The 19,958-nt window shown below is 39.5% G+C and overlaps 1 protein-coding gene across 1 annotated transcript in view; it reads right to left on the minus strand.

The window, feature by feature from the left end:
* Window positions 1–4,021: 4,021 nt before the first annotated feature.
* TMEM65 (transmembrane protein 65) overlaps window positions 4,022–19,958 on the minus strand; it is a 25,808-nt gene continuing 9,871 nt past the window's right edge. The window contains exons 2-7 of the mRNA XM_010178550.1: window positions 12,408–12,452; window positions 10,311–10,378; window positions 8,859–8,913; window positions 7,607–7,649; window positions 6,469–6,574; window positions 4,022–4,981 (exon numbers count right to left, since the gene is read on the minus strand). Coding sequence (XP_010176852.1) covers window positions 4,886–4,981; window positions 6,469–6,574; window positions 7,607–7,649; window positions 8,859–8,913; window positions 10,311–10,378; window positions 12,408–12,452 — 413 coding nt within the window. The 3' untranslated portion in view covers window positions 4,022–4,885. The remainder of the gene's footprint in view (window positions 4,982–6,468; window positions 6,575–7,606; window positions 7,650–8,858; window positions 8,914–10,310; window positions 10,379–12,407; window positions 12,453–19,958) is intronic.

Consider the following 19,958-nt stretch of genomic DNA (forward strand, 5'->3'; position numbering starts at 1 on the left):
CAGGCTGGATGGGGCTCTGAGCAACCTGATCAAGTTGACATCTCTGCTCACTGCAGGGGGGTTGGACTAGATGACCTTCAAAAGTCCTTTTCGACCCAAACTATTCTACAATTCTGATCTTCACAGCTATCAATATGCCTCACGACTAATGACATAAAAACTGTGTTGGGTCATGCAGCTGGGTAAAATCTCCAATCCAGCACTTCCTTTGTTTGATGCATTTACTGCACCAGAGAAACAGCTAACATTGCTGTACTTCACGTCTGTTTTCAGCATTACCTACACACATGACTCGGTGCAAGTTACATACACAAGGACATCACATCACTGCAGGAGGTTATTCTAATGACCACTGCATACCAAAGACAGAACGGAAGGAGCAACTCATGAGACCCGTGAGGGGCATTCATAGCCGCATCATTATTTAAGTCAGTCACTCAGCTACCTATGGACTACCAAGGTGAAAACTGCTAAAAATGTTTCCTGTCAGTTCTCTCCATGCTGCTGCAAGAGGCCTTATCTTGGCATCATCTACTTAGAGGAGAGACACTACATCAGCACTCTGCACTGCCTGTTGCTACCCAAGGTCGCTGTTCTGAATTGTGTATCGAGGCTCAAAGACTGCCCTGCTCAAATCCTACTTGACCACAATCTCCTGGGGAAGCAGAGGGGAGGTCTGTCTAGGGGGTGAGGTTTGGTTTGATTTGACTGGGAGAAGCAGCCTTCCAAAACAACAACAAAATAATCCTTCTGCATTTATTCAGCTGGCTTTTAAACTCCAAGTTTGGCCAAAATCCTCCAGCCACCTCACTATTTTGAAGCAACACTCTGGCTGCCAAGGGTCTTGAACACTGAGACAAGGGTAAAAGCCTTAAATTGTTTAACAAAGACTTTAAAACAGGAGCTTGAATTTGTGTTATGAAAGCATTAACTGCAACCTGGAGCAGCTCTAGCTATTTTCTTAATATTTTAAGTTTAAAAAAAATCCCAGAGCCATAGGACTCTCAGAGCAGAATGATAATTCCACAATACTAAATATTATTATTAGTCACTAATGAAGTCTTTAGTTTATAGACCTCTGGTCTGCCAGCTTGTCACTACACCATGTAAAAGATCAAAGGGAAACACACTGGCTTGAAGTGCAACAGACTCTCTGAACAACACTAATGAAGAGTTCTGCTACACAACGCAACCAGAATAGAGTAAAATTACAGCTAAACTATACAGGTTGTCCAAATGAAATGATACCATCCTTCCAGCCCAGGCATGTCTTACTCACAGCATTTCTTTATGCACAGACATCCACAAAAGGGACTGCCCAAGGAGTGAAAAAAAAAAAACAGCGAGCTTCAAAGTGCAGGCGAGTTCAAAAGGGCTGTTTGTATACAAAGCCTGCTAATTCCAGAAGTTCAAGCACAACTGGACTTCTGACTATATTAATCACAAATGCCACCAATTTACCATGCAAACATTTTAATTGTTTAAATCGCTCTTTTTTGAGCATGAAGAGACAAAAGTACCACTCCACAGTGGTATCTCCTACAAAGGACCACCTGCTTGTAACTTAAATCATAAACTCCTGTTAACTGAGGCTGAATACCCACAGGATATTATTAACAATTCATCTCCAGCATCTGGTCTAATAAAGAAACACAGAACAGCTTTGCTGCAGTACAAAAGTTTACAGAAAGTTTGACAGTTTAATTAAAGACAATACAAAATATGTTGTCTGAATTTGAATAATTTATGTAAAAGTACATGAATGAGAAAATATTGGCAAGAAGATTTGGGTAACCTTATTATCAGATGCATGTTCTTTGTCCCTAGATATAACATACAGTCAAAAATACATTTATATTTTAAATTACAATAAAAGACAGCATTTTAAAATAAACACAATTTCAGGTCTACCAGCCCTTTAACATAAAAAATCCCTGTTAACACAGGACGAACTGATAGAATAAAAAAATGGAGCAATACTGAAGTCTCTGATTAAGCCTGTAGTGTTTTTATGGAGGAGGGAGAAGGCAACATAAAACAAAGACGACTGTTTTGTTAGTGCTCTGTCTTCTCATTAAGCATTTAAAAAATGGTCAGAGCATCAGGGATTACTTTCATCCATATACCCCAGAAAAACACCAAGACAACACCCTCCTTGGGAGGAGACAGGGTGCAGATCAGGCACAGCTCTTCCCTTGCACTTGAAGCACATGTACCACATCTACACAGGAGTGGATCCCACAGCCGAAGCAAGCTGCTCCCACTTCGGGTGGCAGCTTGGCCCCAACAAGCACCTCCTCAGCCTCCAGCAGAGCTACTATTCCCTCAAATCATTCATTATTTCTTCGTATTTGTTGAATAGTGAAACCCCAGAAGTCACCTTCTTTATTACAGTACAAGACAACAGCCTGAAACACCCAAGATTTCTTACCATGTGTCACTTGCCCTCCACATATTTGTGGTCAACTAAATAGTTCAACAAAACGACACATGATTAATTTCTTTGAAGATATTTTAGTTAATTAATTCTCAATAAAAGCATTGGTTGCAGTACAATAGTTTGACATACAGCAACAAAATGTATTCAATTGACATGCAGAAGCTATTTAACAATAGTACACGATCTCTCCTATTGCCATTATAAAATCAACATTAACTATGACAGCTGACACAGCCTTCTGATTGTTCTCATGAGGTCTAGAAAAGTGATGAAAACAGTGTTCCAGTTGGTACAACAGCAAAGAGCAGAGATTTGGCCACTACTGAAGATTCCAATGAAGATGTCAGTACAATAATGGGAAACGGTGTTGGAATTACTGTAAAAACAGCTAGAAAAAAGCTCTGCAAAACTGTTTTAATGTGTACTTCAGTTTAAAAAAAGAACATGTAGGAAATACTTACAGCTTTGTATAGAAACATACCAGAAACAAAAGTAGAAGCAGAGGAAAAAAGTTAGAGTTTAAGGCAAAACAAGTGTGTGGATGACTAAAAAAAAATCTGATCACTGAAGTACTGTAAACCAGCAGCAATCTGTTGGGAATGGAGTGTATAATTTTCCAGAAGGATTCTTTTTTTTCTGGTGGGTTTTTTTGTTGTTTGAGGTTTTTTTTATAAAGCTTCCAACTCTGAAAGTACAAGTCTCAACTCCTCTGCGTTTGTGTTCTATTCTTGCCTGGCTGAGATTTCTTTCCATTTTACAGTTTGGTCCAGATTCTCGTGGTTTAATGTACAAAGTACAGTATGCGCTACTAGGGCTATTCACTGCCAGGCTTCATGAGTCTGCTTTTCAAAAAAACAGATACAACACTGTCACCTTCATCAAAGGCTGATGTCTAAGTTTCAGTACTGCTGTTACAGGGCTTCTAGAAATGAGAACAGAGATGTCAGATTTATGACCGAGAGATAAACATAAGCTCTGTAAAACATACATGTGCTACAATAAGACTTCTCTTATAGCAAATAAAAGTCATCAGGGAACATCATGACAATTTTTTTTCTAGGCTTCAGAACTGCTAACAATTCCAGCAATAAAACTTTTCAAGTGCCCTGGCTGTGCCTCTTTTCAGTGTCTTTTCCAAATGGTATTCAAACAGGGAAGAAACCTTCTCCTCTAATCAACAGTTATCAGTTTAGCACTATGCTATTGGCAAGTCAGATCCTGAAATATTATGAATATTCAATAGTTGTAATCAATTTATTCATGACCATATAAAAAAAGCACAGTTACATGTGACTGCACTCTCAGATCTATAATACACCAAGTAAGACTGCAAAAACAAAAGGCAAAACGGGAAAAAGGCCTCGAGTCTCCTTTTTTCGATGTCTGTTGGGTTTTTTTTTTTCCACTAATTGTCACACAGCAACAAAAAAAAATAGCAAAGGCTTAATCTTAAGTACAAAGTTATAATCTGCAAATCAGGTCCTCTAATCCAGACTGATGGAACACTTGATTGTTTCAACTGAACCACCTATTACAAACTTGCAATGCCAGCACTGATTCATACCCTGAAGTGCTCCCTGGCCTCATCCACCCAATCAATTATTCACACCTTATTTTCAGCAGAACAATTAAAAACCAGTTATTTGTGGTTTTGAAACATTTGGTCTGAATTCTTTAATACCAAACTCAAAACTCAGGAAGTCAAGTGTAAGGATATCTCAACTCAATTCTCAAGATACTGTTTACAAAGGAGAAAAAAGGCATAAGTGTGGAAGTACAGGTGTTAAAACATCACTAAAAAATGGACTTGATAAAGAGCCTACACTGGAAACACTTACCTTGTCAAAGCATTAAAATTATCATCTCAGAAGACAATTCAGAGACACTTAGTCAGAATTGTGAAAAAATGCAAACCAGACTGTGGCAGATCACTGAAATACCTATCTAAGGGCAGTGCAAAACGACGGCTGGTGAGGGGGCAACCAGTCATCCTGCAAAGTGAAGGGCTTCAAATCACTCCTCACTGACCTCCTCAGTCATCTGCATTGAAGGACCTGATGAACAGCAGTGAAATTTGTCATGCAATTACAACTGTTAAGCAACCAATATGCAACTCAAGAGTGATACTGTCCTCTATGGTGGATTATTACTTTAATAATCCATTAAAGAATAAGGTCAAAGGGGAAAGTGGTAAACATCAGTTGCCATAAGTGAAAACACTTCAAAAATTTACAATTAAATAAAAAGTCAGATGATATCTTATAAAAAGAAGTACTGAACACAACAAAGCCACAATAAATTAGTGTTTCCATAAAACGACATGCTGAAGGTTTTGTTCCCAAGTCTATACATTTTTTTTTACTGTCTGTTAATTCCTAAATATTGACAGCGTAACTGAGTAATTGAGGTACAGTAGTTTACATTTGTATACGTCTTGTAAAAAGGTTAATTTTTTTCTTCCAGTTTTTCTTCCTCATCGCCAAAGAACAACAAAGGAAACATTCCTAAAATGCAGCCAATGGTCACTCCGATAGCTTTACCCTAGAGAAAGGGGGAAAAAATTAAGTTTCTCACTGAGCAGTTGTTATTCATTTGCTGTGCAGCACCAACCAACACAACCAGGAAAACAGACCCTTTGTTCTAGTTTTTGGCTGGGAGCCACATTTCTTAGCATGCAGACTAGAAATAGAATCTATGAGAGAGAGACAAATACAAGGTTAGAAACAGTGTTTGCTGTGACAAAAGGCAATTCTGAATAATGAATGACCCCCAAAGAGCCACACGGGTGGTAAGGGAGGAGACAGATTAAAAGGATTAGTAGGATGGCCAGGAAGACCGGGAAAGAAGAAAACAAAAACAAAACCAACCAAAACCCCACACACATTTTAGGTGCAATTATAAACCTATCTGTTTGTACCTGGAAATGCAAATTATCAAAGTCAGGAATGAGGATGGTTTGCAAAGGCACAAGGCGAAGTTGAAAAAAAGATTGAAAAACATTTCACAATTGGCCTAGATGTTAAAGTCAAGAAGAAAGGAAAGAAGAAAGGCAGGTAACATCCAAACCGCATCACCAGCAGTAGGTGGATAGCGCTGAGAAGCCTGAGACAGCAGGTAAAAAAGAAAAAATGCTAGCATACAGACAAATATGCTCAGAAGTCTTTTCAGAGAGAAGTGTTGTGAATGAACTGCAGTGTAATGCCAGGCTTTTGCCTCAGACTCAGCTTCCATGGAGCAAACTCTTGGGTTGCACAGATGAAGGGCAGCCCACTGCCAGCACGGCAATTCCTCCCTGCTCAGTGCTTTCATCTATTACTGCTAAAAGCAGACCTTTTTTCCCCCAACTTTTCCTCAGAAAGTGTTACTTCTCTTCCCTTAAATCTGCAAAGATTAATACCTGTTTCTTTACTCAGTTTCTTATAATCTGCGTCTTAAATCAAAATAAACTAACGCTTGCATTGCTGAAGTGGGACTGCTTCAAATATTTAAATGTTAATTAAATAATCATCCTGAAAATGAATCTGCAAGACGAGTGTCCCATAAGTGTAAACCCAAGCAGTGAATATTACTCAAATGCTAAAGGTTTACCCAGGGGAAAGCTAATTTCATATCCAAGGTAATTATAGAATATTAGAAATGAATAGATATTAGTAGAGGTGTATGAATAGCAAACGCTTGACAAAGAATGTACAGGAAGAAACTACTAAGGGGTCATAACTTTGGAGTAAACTACCTTCTCACAGCAGGCAGAGCTCAACCCAGGTATCACATAGCACACATGGAGTCATGGCAGAGAATACCCATGTTAACAGCCACTTGTGGCTTGTTGCATATAAAAACCCACCCAAGCCCAAAACAATCCAGTCTCATGATGCTCCCTGACATAGGCTCACAACTAAACCTTTCAGGAAATGTGCAAAATCTTGGTGGCTGTTCGGTATTTAATGGCAAAAGTGACAAAAATGATTTATCATGTGTGAATTTGAACAAAAAAAAGCACAAACAGTGCCTACCCACAGCATACTCACCAAGTGTGCACTGAGCCGCGTTTGCCACATATCAGCTTGTTTGGGCGTCAGGTCAGGGATGGACAGACCCAGCCGGGAAGCTAAAGCTTCTACATAACCTGCAAGACTGGAAGAAGAAGAAAACAAGAAGAAATTATTTTGGATGTGACAGTATCTTCTAGGCAGGATTCTGAAATATTTGAAACATTGAACTTAAAATGAATGGCTTTTCCTTCTGCGTACTGATAAAGCTATCAAGAGGTAAATACAGGAAAGTGTTCAGACCTTTGATGGTCACATTTTGCAATGAGAGGTAACTCATTTTCTCACTGATTTAATATGCAGTATTTCCAGAAAAACCTTTATGCAGTAAGACACAACTGATGTTAATGGTACTGTACTTTTGCAGAGCTTGTAAGTAACCTTTACTGCAGGAAAGGTTACACACACACACACTAGTTAGTAATGTCTTGTTATTTGCAGAAAAAAAAAAAATGAAGTGGGGAAAAAAAGAGGCATAACAGACAGCTTTACTTTCAGCAATTCCACAGAAATTTCCTTTAGAAAATGAAAGCCAGCTGTATCTCTTTATATCAGAAATAGATATGCCTATACGTCTTCATGAAGACATTTCAGATATGTAATTGTTCTGAGGTGAAGGAAGTGTCTACAGATCTCGTCATAATGATGTCTGAGGATGTATATTAGGTATATTCTATCACTGCAATAGATCGTACCACAAAAGATAGGGATTTTTTTTAGTATCCTATTTCAATGAATGCATTTTTTTGTAGAACAGAATTCTAATAGTTCCTTAAAAACAAGCACTACCTACAGACTACGCTGAATCAGGTTAAACGCCAATCCCAATTTTATCATTTAGAATTTTTAATAGTGTAATAGCAGGGGAGGTATTCTGTTTCAGAACTATAGCACTGCGGTCTTAACCTAGACAAGAACCACTTAAAATTCCAACGTTTTTCTTAGCAAGGACAGAATACACTTCTACAGTCATGTAGTTTACTGAAGCAAAATGCAAGAGGTAGGAAAAAATAAAAAGCAATTTCAGCAGTTACTGTGTTTTACTTCAGTAGCACCAATAGTGTCTGTGAGAAAAAAAAATAAAATATATATATCTTTAATACAAGTTCAGACATACCCCAGTCCAGCTAAATCTGAAACAAGGTTTCCCAAAGCAGCAGCTAGAGGGATGGAGAGGGAAGAGAAGGGGAGAAGAACGTCAAGTATTATTTTAATTAAAACCAAAACCAAACAGCTCCCCTCCCTGCCCCACCAGTGACCCTCACTCTTCTCAGTATATATTGCATAGAAGACTAGAAGTAAGTTTATTTTAGAGTTTTTCTTTTGATCTTATTACAGTTTGTAACAACAGCAGCAGACTAACAACAGGTAGTGCAACTATTTTTCACAATTTATCTGAAGAAAACTTGACAAAAGCAAAGTACAACACTGACACCTGGAAATCAGTGTAAGAGCTTTTCAGATCCGAGTTAAAAACACCCACGTGCAGTTTCATAAGCTAATGCTGGACACCAAGCAAGGCCTTCCAGTGCCTGAAGAGGCACAGAAGCACTGGAAATAAAAGGAGCTGTTACTCACAGATGTAGCTTTGATAAACATTTCAAAAACTGTGCCAATTTAGAAGTAAAAGTGTATGACTGAATGAAGTTACACACTTAAAATCCAGCAGATCTCATGGAGATAAACTTGCTTGCAACTGCCTTGCACTGCAACGGAGGGCTGCGCATTTCCAAATGATTCATTTGTTCTGATATATATGTTTTGCTTTATATGTTTTTATTGAAGTTATCTGTGTGCTTTCAAGCAGTGCTACACCTGCAGTTGGTAGATCCATGAGCAGTTTTTTTTTCCTCTCCGACACTGCAGAGACACCAAAGCTGCCGAGCAGAGCTTATCAGTTTTAGGCCAGTGCAGGAGCAGGGGGACTGCGGCACTTTCCCCTGGTATCACACAGAGCCAGAGAAGCCACCAAAAACATCGCCCAACGCAGTGAAAGGACATCAATGCTGATCGTCAATTGGCACTGCAAGCAAACAGTGCTTACAAATACATATGTACACATACATAAATATCACACCCTAAGGAATTCAGAGTGGTTCCGTTATGTAAATGCAAATACACTTTCCTGAGTGGCCCGGGATTCAAACTTTTAGATTAAAGCTGACAGCAAGCACTTCAGAAGCTATTTGAACTGAAATTCCATTTCTGCAAATGAAGTACGTCCTTGCTTCAACCATAGGTTGTTTCTTTATCAGCAAAAGCAGCTGCAAGACCAAGGAGGAGCCATTTCCAGCCCTGTAGCCCACTACCATCCTAAAATATAGCAACGTGCCATATTAGGCTACATATACTGCAATTTTATTACTTGCCTGCCATAGTTGAAATTCCTAGGACAACTCCAATCGACAATTCTATTTGAGTTCCCTGAAAAATAAGTGTTTTCTCATTACTTGATGTATTTGGAGTTAAAATAGATGACATTGGTTCAGCTGGCAAAAGTAGCGCTTACTGCTTTTTTTTGTTAAAATTGAAAGGATAAATGGACATTACTTCTACTAAGATGTGCACAGCTCCTACTCTCCTGGCATATTTATCGCCCCCTAGGACAAGAGCCTACTTGTGATATTCTTTTAATATTTTATATTGTTTCATAATGGCCACCTAATGGACAAAACTCTATTCCCGATCTCTGCATACCATGTTCCCCGCTTTGTAGCTGAAGGCATAGCTCTGAATGCAACCTTCTACAAATACCAAACAAATAACGCAGTATCGTAGCACCTTACTTTTCCAGCTGAAGAAACATAAAATCACACTGAACTGCATGATGAAGCAGCAGTGTGTGGCCCAGGGATGAGAGACAACAGGTATGAACATAAGACACATTCCAGTTATAAGAAAGTGTTCAAGGCCAGGTTGAACGGGGTTTTGAGCAACCTGGTCTGGTGGGAGGTGTCCCTGCCCATGGGTTGGACTGGATGAGCTTTAAGGTCCCTTCCAACCCAAACTATTCTGTGAATCTATGAAATGTTTTTTTACTGTGAGGACAGTCGAGCGTTGGAACAGGCTGTGCAGTCTCTGCCCTTGGATCTTCTCAAGTTCCACAGGATAAAACCACAAACAACTTGGTCTGACCCTGCTTTGAGCAGGAGGTTCAACTGGAGACCATGAGAGGGTCCCAAGCAGGAGGAGGCCTAGAGGCCTAGTGGGTTCCATGGTCCTTATCCACCTGAATTATCCCATTATTAAAGATCACACTGTCAGTGACAATTCTATATGAGGAACAGTATCTCTGGCCCTTATCAATCTTTCTGTTCCACTAGCCCATTTCATCTGCCAAATGAACAGGAAAATATCTCAAGTGTTACTCAGAAATCAGAGTCTACATCAGCACAAATCAACATCAGCACTTGCAGGGCCTGCATCGCTCATAACAAAGGAACACATCAGTAAAAACCCCAGATGAGTTCATCAACACATTATAATCACATTATCATCAGGCAGTACCAAAAAAAATGTATTAACTATGTAATCATAAATGTGGCTTGCAGCATGAATTAGGAGAAGGGAAAAAACGTAGGCCTCTTTTCAGTTCAGTAAAATTAGTTACTATAGTGGCCTTCAATAGGAACAGCATCCCTTTGCACTCTGCAAAGGTTCAATACAGCATGGACATTTTCTTTAAAAAAATAAATAAAGATTAAATAGAAATCAGTGAGTTGATACAGAGAGAACGGAGCCTTCCTGAAGCTCTCATTCACTCATTACTTGAACAACGTGAAGCATGCTGACTTGATCAAGAAATTAAATAGTGAACTTACCGCAGCAATCATAATTGCATTATCCAAAAATCCAAACCCTACAAAAGGTAATGCATTGTGGAAGAACACTAAAAAATAAGTAACACAGAGAAAATAAATATTTATGAGAGTTCACTAGTTCACACAAACAACTGAAACATCAGCCTAATACTGCCTTTAAGGAAAACAAAACCAACTTACACAAAATCCCTTTCCTGCTTCTTCTATTAGTGAGCTTTTTATTTCTGTCGCATTTGGTAGAACCCTTTGCTACACAAGTGTTATTCATGGCTTGCAAAGAGCCAGTTAAAACCAACTTACTCTTTGCAAATAGTTGTACAATTTTGGATTGAAGCCACTTATGCCTATTAGTGCATAAGAAGAATATTTAAAACTTTGGTAATATTCATAGTAATAATACATAATAACAACAAGTAATGTGGCAGTATCACTGAATATTGCCAAACTGTCTCACCAGATTCCCCGCATTCTTCTCTTGCTCGAAATAAAGTCCTTTTCTCTGGAAGTCACTCTATTCCTGTGCAAGAGCTCCATCTTTCCCACACATTCCTAAAAATTTTTATTTTTGGAGCATTGCCTGGAGCTAGGCAATTCTTATCAAAACTCCTTCAGCTAAATCTGCATATACTAAGGTGGTTTTCATTAGGGTGTCATACAGCATTAATTATCTCTCTATTAAACTCCAACTTCTGAATCTTTATTTTCTTTGGGCACCATGATAAGAACAAGTCAGGCTTGAAGCTGCTTCTCAATACATTAATAAACAAGTTCCACCTTTTGTTTTATGCTTTTTTTTCTTGAAACTTCAAGTAAATCCTATTTTAAAATATTTTCTGTTGTCCTGGTCCATTTTGTCCACTGGTCCACTTTTAGCTTGCAAGCTTATGATAAGAGAGAGATAAGACTGAATCTGCACAGCGTTGCCTCCAGCTGAGTCTCGAGGTGCAAAAAGCAGAAGACTAAATACAGCATCGAGGACAGAATACCTGACTAAAAATAGAGCTCAAGAAGTTGTATCTTTTCACTTTTTTAACATTTAAAATGCATCAGCTATTTAGGATTTTTTCCCCACTTCAGCTGGGAACAGTAATTCCTACATTTTATAAACTTACAGAGATACAAACATGTGAAGAGGGAAGACAAAAGAGAACATGAACCTCGCAGTCATGTGAAAAGGAAGCAGGATGAGTCCCTTTTGGGGGACATTTGTCACAGACACCATGAATCCATGATCATGTGAAAAACAAAGTCACAAGAGATCTTTCATGCTCGGGTTCTAGAACACGTTTGGACTTCTGTAAATATTTTATAAGGCCATACATACCTTCTTAAATGCACAGGTAATAGACTAAAGCACAGAATGTATGAAGTTTTCCTTCTTTCTTTTTTTTTTATTTAAACCACAGCAAGCCAAAACCCCCCAAAAGATAAATAACAAAAAGCACAAAGCTATGCTCAATAATTTAAAAATGTGTGTACCGAACTCCAGAGCTACAAAAGAGCTCAAATTCTTACCAAAGTTGTCAGAATTTTGGAATCCATGGAGTAAAAAGAACCCCAGGGACCAATTAAAAAATTAATTAAAAAAAATAAGGGTAGATATCTAGAACTAAATACATCAGAGAGTATAAAACCACAAAAATACACTGATCTGGACACTAGAATTTGGATGACCATGGTATTACAAAAAATACCAAATTTATTTCCTATTTCTCTAAGATTTTATCCCACTTCTCAGTCTATTCAAAATACATAAAAAAAAGAAGCAAGTCAAGAGTTTTAAGCTTAAACACAAAACCCCCCACAAGGTACGGCAGCATCAACAGCGCCTGACTCAGAAAAACAGCGTTTGCTGCTGGCTCTGAATGCGTGCTCTCATTTGGGCTTTCTGTCCTACATTCGGTAAGTGGTGCACGTTCTCCAGCTGAGGGGTTAGGAAATAAAGGCAGCAGGGTGAGCATTGGTACTTGTGGTGGTTTTCTGTCACTCCATCAGACAGGGATGAGGATAGAGCAGCACTTGTAGGAGAAAGATGAAGGAATTCAAAGACAGATGGCACAAGTACCAAACCACATTCAACAAACATCCTTCTTTTACCATGTTTCAGTTGTCCTGGAGATGGTGGTGCAACCTCCAGCTTTTCTAGAGAAGTCAAAATGAAACAAGAAAGTTAGCTTGTTCATCACAAATGCAGTTTCTTATGAAGTGTTTATCAAATTACTAGCAGGCAGTTATGTTATTTAACTTTAAAATTGGAAGGAAAATGCATCACACCTACATTTTTACAAGAGAGAACTCGATATTAAAAGCCCAAGAGTCTTAGAATGATACAACTACATCAAACTAAGTGATTATGCAAAGTAACAGCATATATTAGAAGCAGCCCAACAGCCATCTTTATTACTGAAAATTAGAAAAACACACTAAAATTAGAAAAACCAGACAATTGTATTTTATTATTTGTTTTTAGAGGCCCTCTGAGCATGCAGCAGACAACCTTCTTTCCTCCAGAGACAGTCTACAAAAACCCTCCCATTTCTGTTCTGGCAGAAGGCAGCTTTTAATAGCAAGTATGAGAATAAGAGGAAAATACGACGATGACATTAGAGATGCAGATTTCAGTAACAGCAGATGACACTGGATCATTTGGTGCATGTTTCAGGTACCCTGGCATCAGACCATTAGGAGCCTGGGAAGACAAGGAGTGACAGAGTACTCACAGGAAGCTAACGCTGTCACAGCATCTTAGGAGCTGGAACGGACCTCGAAAGACCACCGGGTCCAACCCCCCTGCCAGAGCAGGATCACCTAGACCAGGTTGCAGAGGAACACGTCCAGGTGGGTTCTGAACGTCTCCAGAGAAGGAGACTCCACAACCTGTCCATCAGAGGTGATGCACAGAACACAGCAGCAACAGCCACCCACTTCACAGGGACAAGGAAAAGAAAACAAGCTCTTTTTATATATATATAGAGAGAGAGAGAGATTTTGAGCATAAGACCCCATTTTAAAGCAGAAAAGAAGTTGCCCCAGTATTTCCCACTATTATGAACCCTGAGCTTTTGACAAGTTCATTTCATACTTTTAATTACGTAACTTCTACAGGCAAAGGTAAAAAATGGTAAAACATGAGAGGAGTCAGACCATAACACCAGTATTCAGCCAACCAAGACACTGACTTCCAAAAGAATTTCATTAACTTCAGGTCTTAAACTATAAAAACTTTCAAGCTTTCACAGTTATTGGAAGAACTGCTTCCTCCCTCTGACCAAAAGACAAACTACCCAAGCTCTACAAACCCCAGCTGTATTTATCGTGCAAGTGAGAAAAGTCCAAACACTACAGAAGTGCATTAAATTCTGTTTTCCCTAGAAAATGCCAAGGAATTTACATATTCAAATCTCAGCCTGGAGGAAGAACCAAAGAACGGCTCATGGTAAGCAGAGGGGAACCCTGCAAGAGCCAATCTTCCACAGCTGCAGGCATCACTGGTGCCCCACAGCTGAAAAACACCAAAATTTTCAGTTTATGCTCAGGAAGGATGATACCAGGGATGGGATATGTTTTTCCAACATAGACTTCTGCACTTGTCTGCCTATGGCCTTCCTTTGTCCTCACAGGTTACTTTAGATAATTTCCAAGTGAAGTATTTTGGGTACCAACACAAAAGACAGCAGCCTATTTGCTTTGTCACAAAATACTACAAAGCTCTTGAACATCAGTCTCGTGGATTTAACTACACTGATGTTTGAGTTTGATAGCACACGGCAGCCTACATAATTACACTCTATTCAGTGTAGCTGGAAAGCTATTAAAAAGCTAAAAATCAGTGCATGATTGATTTTAGAAACTTATTAGCAAAAGGAGAAATTAAGGACAAGCATTTGGTAGGAGAAAAAACCCAATCTTTTACACCTATGAATAATGGCAGTTTCAAGTCCATTAACTAAAAAGGATATAAACCTCCTCTAGAGCATAGATCAAGAACTATCTTGGGTTGGTTTCAAAAGGAGAGACTCTAGGGGACACTATTCTAGGGGTAGAGGGGAGAAAAAGGGAGAGGGAAAACAGCAAGGGATCAAATACAAGCAAAAATTACTTCACCATTGACACAACCTGTTTCAGTAGCGTGGGATTCCTGCTAAATATCTATTTTAAGTGGAGTACCTAAGGTGCTTCAACAACACTTGGGTAGTCAAATGTTAAGAGAGAGGTCCCTAAGGACAGCATGATTCACCTTCAGCATCTGAAATCTATGATGGTACCATGATCTGGAGACCAGTCTGCTCCTGTCCAGCCATAGGGACCTGTGTAGGTAACTGTGTCTTCCTGCTGCATTTGTAAGAATTTTCGTTTATATATTAAAAAAACCAACCAACATGCCTGACATGCAGCTTCCCTCATCACTGAGACAAAAATTAACCTGGGAAAAATCTAGATGCATTAATAATGCAGGGACAGAAGCCTGACAGAAGTAATTCAGATCGCCGGTACAGGTCAACCCTACTTGTGCTCCAGAGGGAAGCTCCAATCCTGATGCCCTCTGCCTGGGCCAGGACACACATCTTCAGCCTGGAGCGGGTGTTCAGACCCAGTCCTGCCCAAAGGTGGGGCCAAATCAGAGCAGGTTGCTCAGGACCTCGTCACACAATACCTGCAGGACCAGGCTCAAGGGAAAAGACGTTCCCCACGGAGCACCAAAACTGAGGGCTGAGGTACGCTCCTCCACTGCGAGGTACAGAGCGCTGTCCGCTGTGGGGCTGGACCAGCTCAGCTCTACTTGCAGAGGCCAAGGCTTAGTTTAAAGCTGGGACACTGGAAGGAAAAAATTTAAAGCAGAAAGAATTAAATAACTACTGTGGCATGAAAGCAAGTTACCTTTTTACAGAATCGCTTCCAATGCCACCTCTTTAAAGTGTAACGTACTTTAAAACTCTGCAAGATATGAAGGGCCCAGGGGAAAACATCTCTTGGAGAGCCAAAAAAATTCTTTAAAGCTATTTTTTTTTAAACTCTAGATAGCAATTTCAATACCCTACTTCCGACTAGGGTACTTATTCACAGGAAGCTGTTTTGACTATTTCAATTTTCAAGACTCAGCAAAAAAAAAAAAATCACCAAGAAAAAAGCCTTCAGAGAGTACAGCAGCAGAAAGATGTCATTTGCTTATTTTACTGGAGGGAAAAAAATCCAAATTGCAAAACGCCTTTCAAGAACTGAATTCAGTCAGAATGCAACAGTTCAGAGTTTAAAATGTCTGGGAAAAACCCCTGATGTACTCCAGCATTGCATTTCACCACAGCCACGCACCAGCTCACCCTGGGCTGAAGAAGACACCAGAATTCATCTAACTGCAGAAGGAACAAAATGAAGTGGCAAAGTAAGGAACACCATTTATGATAATGAATGTCAATTAGAAAATAAAGTTATAAACCAAGGATCAATTGCAATACAGGTCACAGGTCCTGAATTAGCAAAGTCTGGGGAGCAGAAAATAAGAAACAATTGCCTCTTAAATCTGTTTTTGATCTTTTTTTGAATTTACAGTATCACTTTTTTGCTAAGTAAACATTTAACTTTTTTTTTAAATAGATAGAACCTAAGGGGGAATATAAAACTGTCAACACAAGTAATACCATTATCCACAACTTGGCCCAACTCCAGGGAGTTAAATTAACTCTGCCAACTGCAGTCAATTTAAACCAAGACAGTACTTACAATTTAGTTTTAAGATTATTATTCTTAGCTGACAAACACCAACTAACTAACAGGTAATGGGGGTGCATTTATTCAGACAGTTGGTGGTAAAATAAATAAATAAATAAAAATCAACCGAAACCAGAAAGTTGTCATAACCAGTTTCTGAACTATCAATTTTTTAAGAACCTGCAAGCCTAAAGGCACACATTACTATGTTTTATTCAAATGGCAGCTAACACTGCCATAACAATTTAGAGCTAAATCTGTTACTGTCACCCAGGGGCAGGAAACACAACAGTGATAACATGTACTGTGGCCAGGGCTCCCCCAGGAAGATCCACGCTACCGCTGAGCATTGCTAAATCTAAGACAAGAATATGAGAGGCGTTTTACAGATTTTTAAATAGTGACCAAATTATTAAGTTTAATGACTTAACAATGAATACCAAGAAGGTAAGGAGGAGGAATATGAAAAAGACTAATCTATCTAGATCCATTATAACCTCCATTGTAGGTGTTGAAGGTCAGCCTCTCATCTGGAAGTTACGGAGGGTTTTGTCTCAAATTCATCAATCCATTTCCTTCAAAAACCTGTCCAGGTCACGTTAGCAAATCATTCAGATACAAATCGTGGAGACAGGAAGAGCTTCACTTGCACAGAACAAGAAATCAAATGTATTGAAAAGACATATTCCTTTACATGTGAGTTCATAAGGGGATCTTTATCCCCAAAATTTGGGACTGGAGCCTAGAAACAAGGTGTGTGTTACTGCTAGATGGGGATCATTAAGAAAATTCTGACTATGATGCATGAGCTCATTCATGGAATAAGCTCATAAGGCACAGTGCCATCCCCCTTTATTCCTCCGTTTTTCTCGAGGTTTTTAGCAAAAACTGCAAAACCCTTGGTACACACAGCAAAACAAAAAATGAAAAACCATGTTCACTGATCTTCAATTGGGTTCCCTTAATTTTCCAGATCAGAACAAAAACAACCCATGAGTTGAGAGCAAAGACAGAATTCTGCATCATTTGTTATAACTCACAAACAGTTTCCCATTACTACAGCAATTAAGGATGAAAGGTGCTGACTCCAGCACTGCTAAATATAAACCTGGCTGCTGGCCCATGCAGTCACATGCATCCAAGAGAAAGCCGAGTGGAGCACCAGTAGGAGATGAATAGACAGAGGACACAATAGAATAATTTCACAACTACCCATGAAAAAGTCACTAAGTTGAAATAAATACTCTGCATAAATACAAACAGGTCACTATGAGCACTGAAGATTTTTCTGAATATACTTTCTGTAGAAAATTGCACAGCGATTATGTTCCACCTCCCTTCCTGATGAGCCTTGCAGTAGCAGTAGTTTATCATCTTTATCTAAAACTTCTGTTCTAACTACTGGACCAAGCGTTGAACAAGCTCTGCAGGAGTGAATCAGCCAAGCAACTCCCTTCAGAACAAAAACCAGGAGTGATTTTGGGCACAGTTCATCCCTGTGATCCTCTCTGGGCAGGTGGGCAGCCCGGGCATACATGCCCTAGGACAAATCCAGGGCTAAGTGGCACATAGGATGGATGCAGCCACCCTGCTCCTAAGGGAAAAAACTCCTGTGATTGGAATACAACTGCTCTGCACCACCTCATCCGGTGCTCAGAGTTACACCCTAGAACAGATGCATTTAGTCACAGAAATGTACATTATTTCTCACCAGACACAGGATAGGCTAGGTCTAAATACCATGGAACTTAATTTCAGCTTTATCTGCATTGCTTACTGGATGCTCATCATGAAATATATTGCGAGTATAGAATACACTTAACTCTTCAAAAAATGCAATACACCATTCATATCCTTTTAAAAAAAATATTTAACAACACACAGATACCTACAGGAAACCCTGACCAGAAATCTAGCAGAAAGCATAAAATGCACACAGCCATCCAGAGACTCAAATCACTGTCTTCATCATTTAAGAGGGTTTTTTTTCCTGATCTAATCCAATTTTCTATCAGTGCCTTATAAACTTTAAGGTCAACCTTTCATTTTCACTCAAGCAGGTTCACACCAAAATAGGATTTGCAGTGGTTTGCTTAACAAGGTCTCGAACCACAGCGAAAAAAAAAATTAGAAATAAGATGCTTGCCTCAAGATTCAAGGGGTAAACCAGCTAAAATGATGACAATGCAGAAAGAACTTGCAGTTTGTAACAGAGATGCAGGGCAAGGATAGAAATACAGAGTTTGAACTCTCTCCTTCAGAGAAAAATGGAAAATGTCAGCAAAATAGCTGAAGTGTTTGTATAAAAAAGCCAGAAACATGGCAACATTGATAGGAGAGCGAACAGACAATAACATGGTGTTCTGATCCATGCATTCCAGAAGTGGATAGTTACAGAATATTTAACAGAAAAATAAAAAACAAGAAAGCATTTGAATGTGGCCAAGACCAGACTAAGCCATCCACAGAGCCAGAATTCTCTGTCTCCAAGTAATGCCAACATCCCAAACGGAGTCAGGCTCTCTTTTCCCTCCTCACCAACTCCATTTCAACACTCGGGGACTGCAATGAGTTCCCAGGTGCTAGAGGAGGGACATCTCCCAAAGGCATAAACTTCTATCTCTGGATGAACCAGTCTTCCCCTAGGATTATTAACACCAGCCCCAGCAGATAAGCGGGAAAACAAACAAAAACCAGAACCACACAAACAAGTACTTCAGACCATTACAGTGGAATTAATCTCGTCCAAATACAGTCATCTAACTGTGTTTCAGCACAATAAGGTGTTGGCACTCCTCTGTCAGCACCAATTTTTCTTGGGCATCTCTGGTTCGAGGTAAGGATCTATCAATCATTTCACCGGTCTGCAGCTCAGCAACAGCACTGAACTGGAAACAAAAATCACAGCATCTGTGTATGATCAGGGCGTGAGACGAGATTTTCATCTGTTCTCCTCAGCAGGTTCATGTAAGAGGGCAAGCAAGGCAATTCTGTGGGACACCACAAAAGATTTGTTGACAAGAATTATCAGAGCTCTGGCACAACTGAAGAGATGTGATCCAGCAGAGGGCTTTCATCGCCTTTAAATAGAGTGGTGTTAGGCATCACCAGTGACTATGTGAGTCCTTGTGAAATGTCCAGGGAGTTATATATACAATTATAATATCCTTTAGTTAATTATGTTCCCCCAGGCACTGTTTTTTAAAAGAAATCTGAGAAGGTGGCAAGAGATGAGTTCTGTTATTCCCACCCCTCCTCTCCCTTATACCCCCGACCAAAACCACATTCGTTTCCCCAGGAAAGAATGGGGATGGGGGGAAAGGTGATGTGTGAAGAAAAAGGAGTAGCAGTGGCTTTCAAGCCCAGGCACACAATCCCATGCTGTACTCACTGCCATTTTTCACCACATTTGCTGTTGATACTGTCATTCCCAAGCACAGAAGGTCAGATTTTGCCTTTTGCAGTACCCAAGGGTCTTGCAATGAGAAAAGGTTACTTGGTTAATACCAAGAGAGGTGTTTACTGTCAGAGCAAACCCAAGGCTGGCAACAGTGGTGCTTCCTGCAGGGCTTGGACCAGCAGCACCAGCACCTGGTAAATTTGATGGGATTTTTTAAATTTAGGGTTTTTTTCTCCTTTAAGAGAACTCTACCATAATCTTTACAGAAAGCTGAAAACAAACTCCACATTTTCATTAACTATCAGCCTTTTCTTAAGCAGAAAGTTTAATTCTCTGCCTGAGGATGACCTTGGAAGCAAGTAAGACTGCAGAAATAAGCTTCTCTCTGAAATAATTTTCAATTCATATAGAATTTACTGCTCTTCATCTGTCTCAGAGATAGGAGAGCTACCCAGAATGAGAAATAGAGAGCAGACTGATAAACTGTATGACGTTCAAACATTTCATTACAGACTCACATTAAGTGTAATTATATTCCTGCT

Source organism: Mesitornis unicolor, unplaced genomic scaffold (genome assembly GCF_000695765.1).
Source record: "Mesitornis unicolor isolate BGI_N332 unplaced genomic scaffold, ASM69576v1 scaffold6412, whole genome shotgun sequence".
Taxonomy (NCBI): domain Eukaryota; kingdom Metazoa; phylum Chordata; class Aves; order Mesitornithiformes; family Mesitornithidae; genus Mesitornis; species Mesitornis unicolor.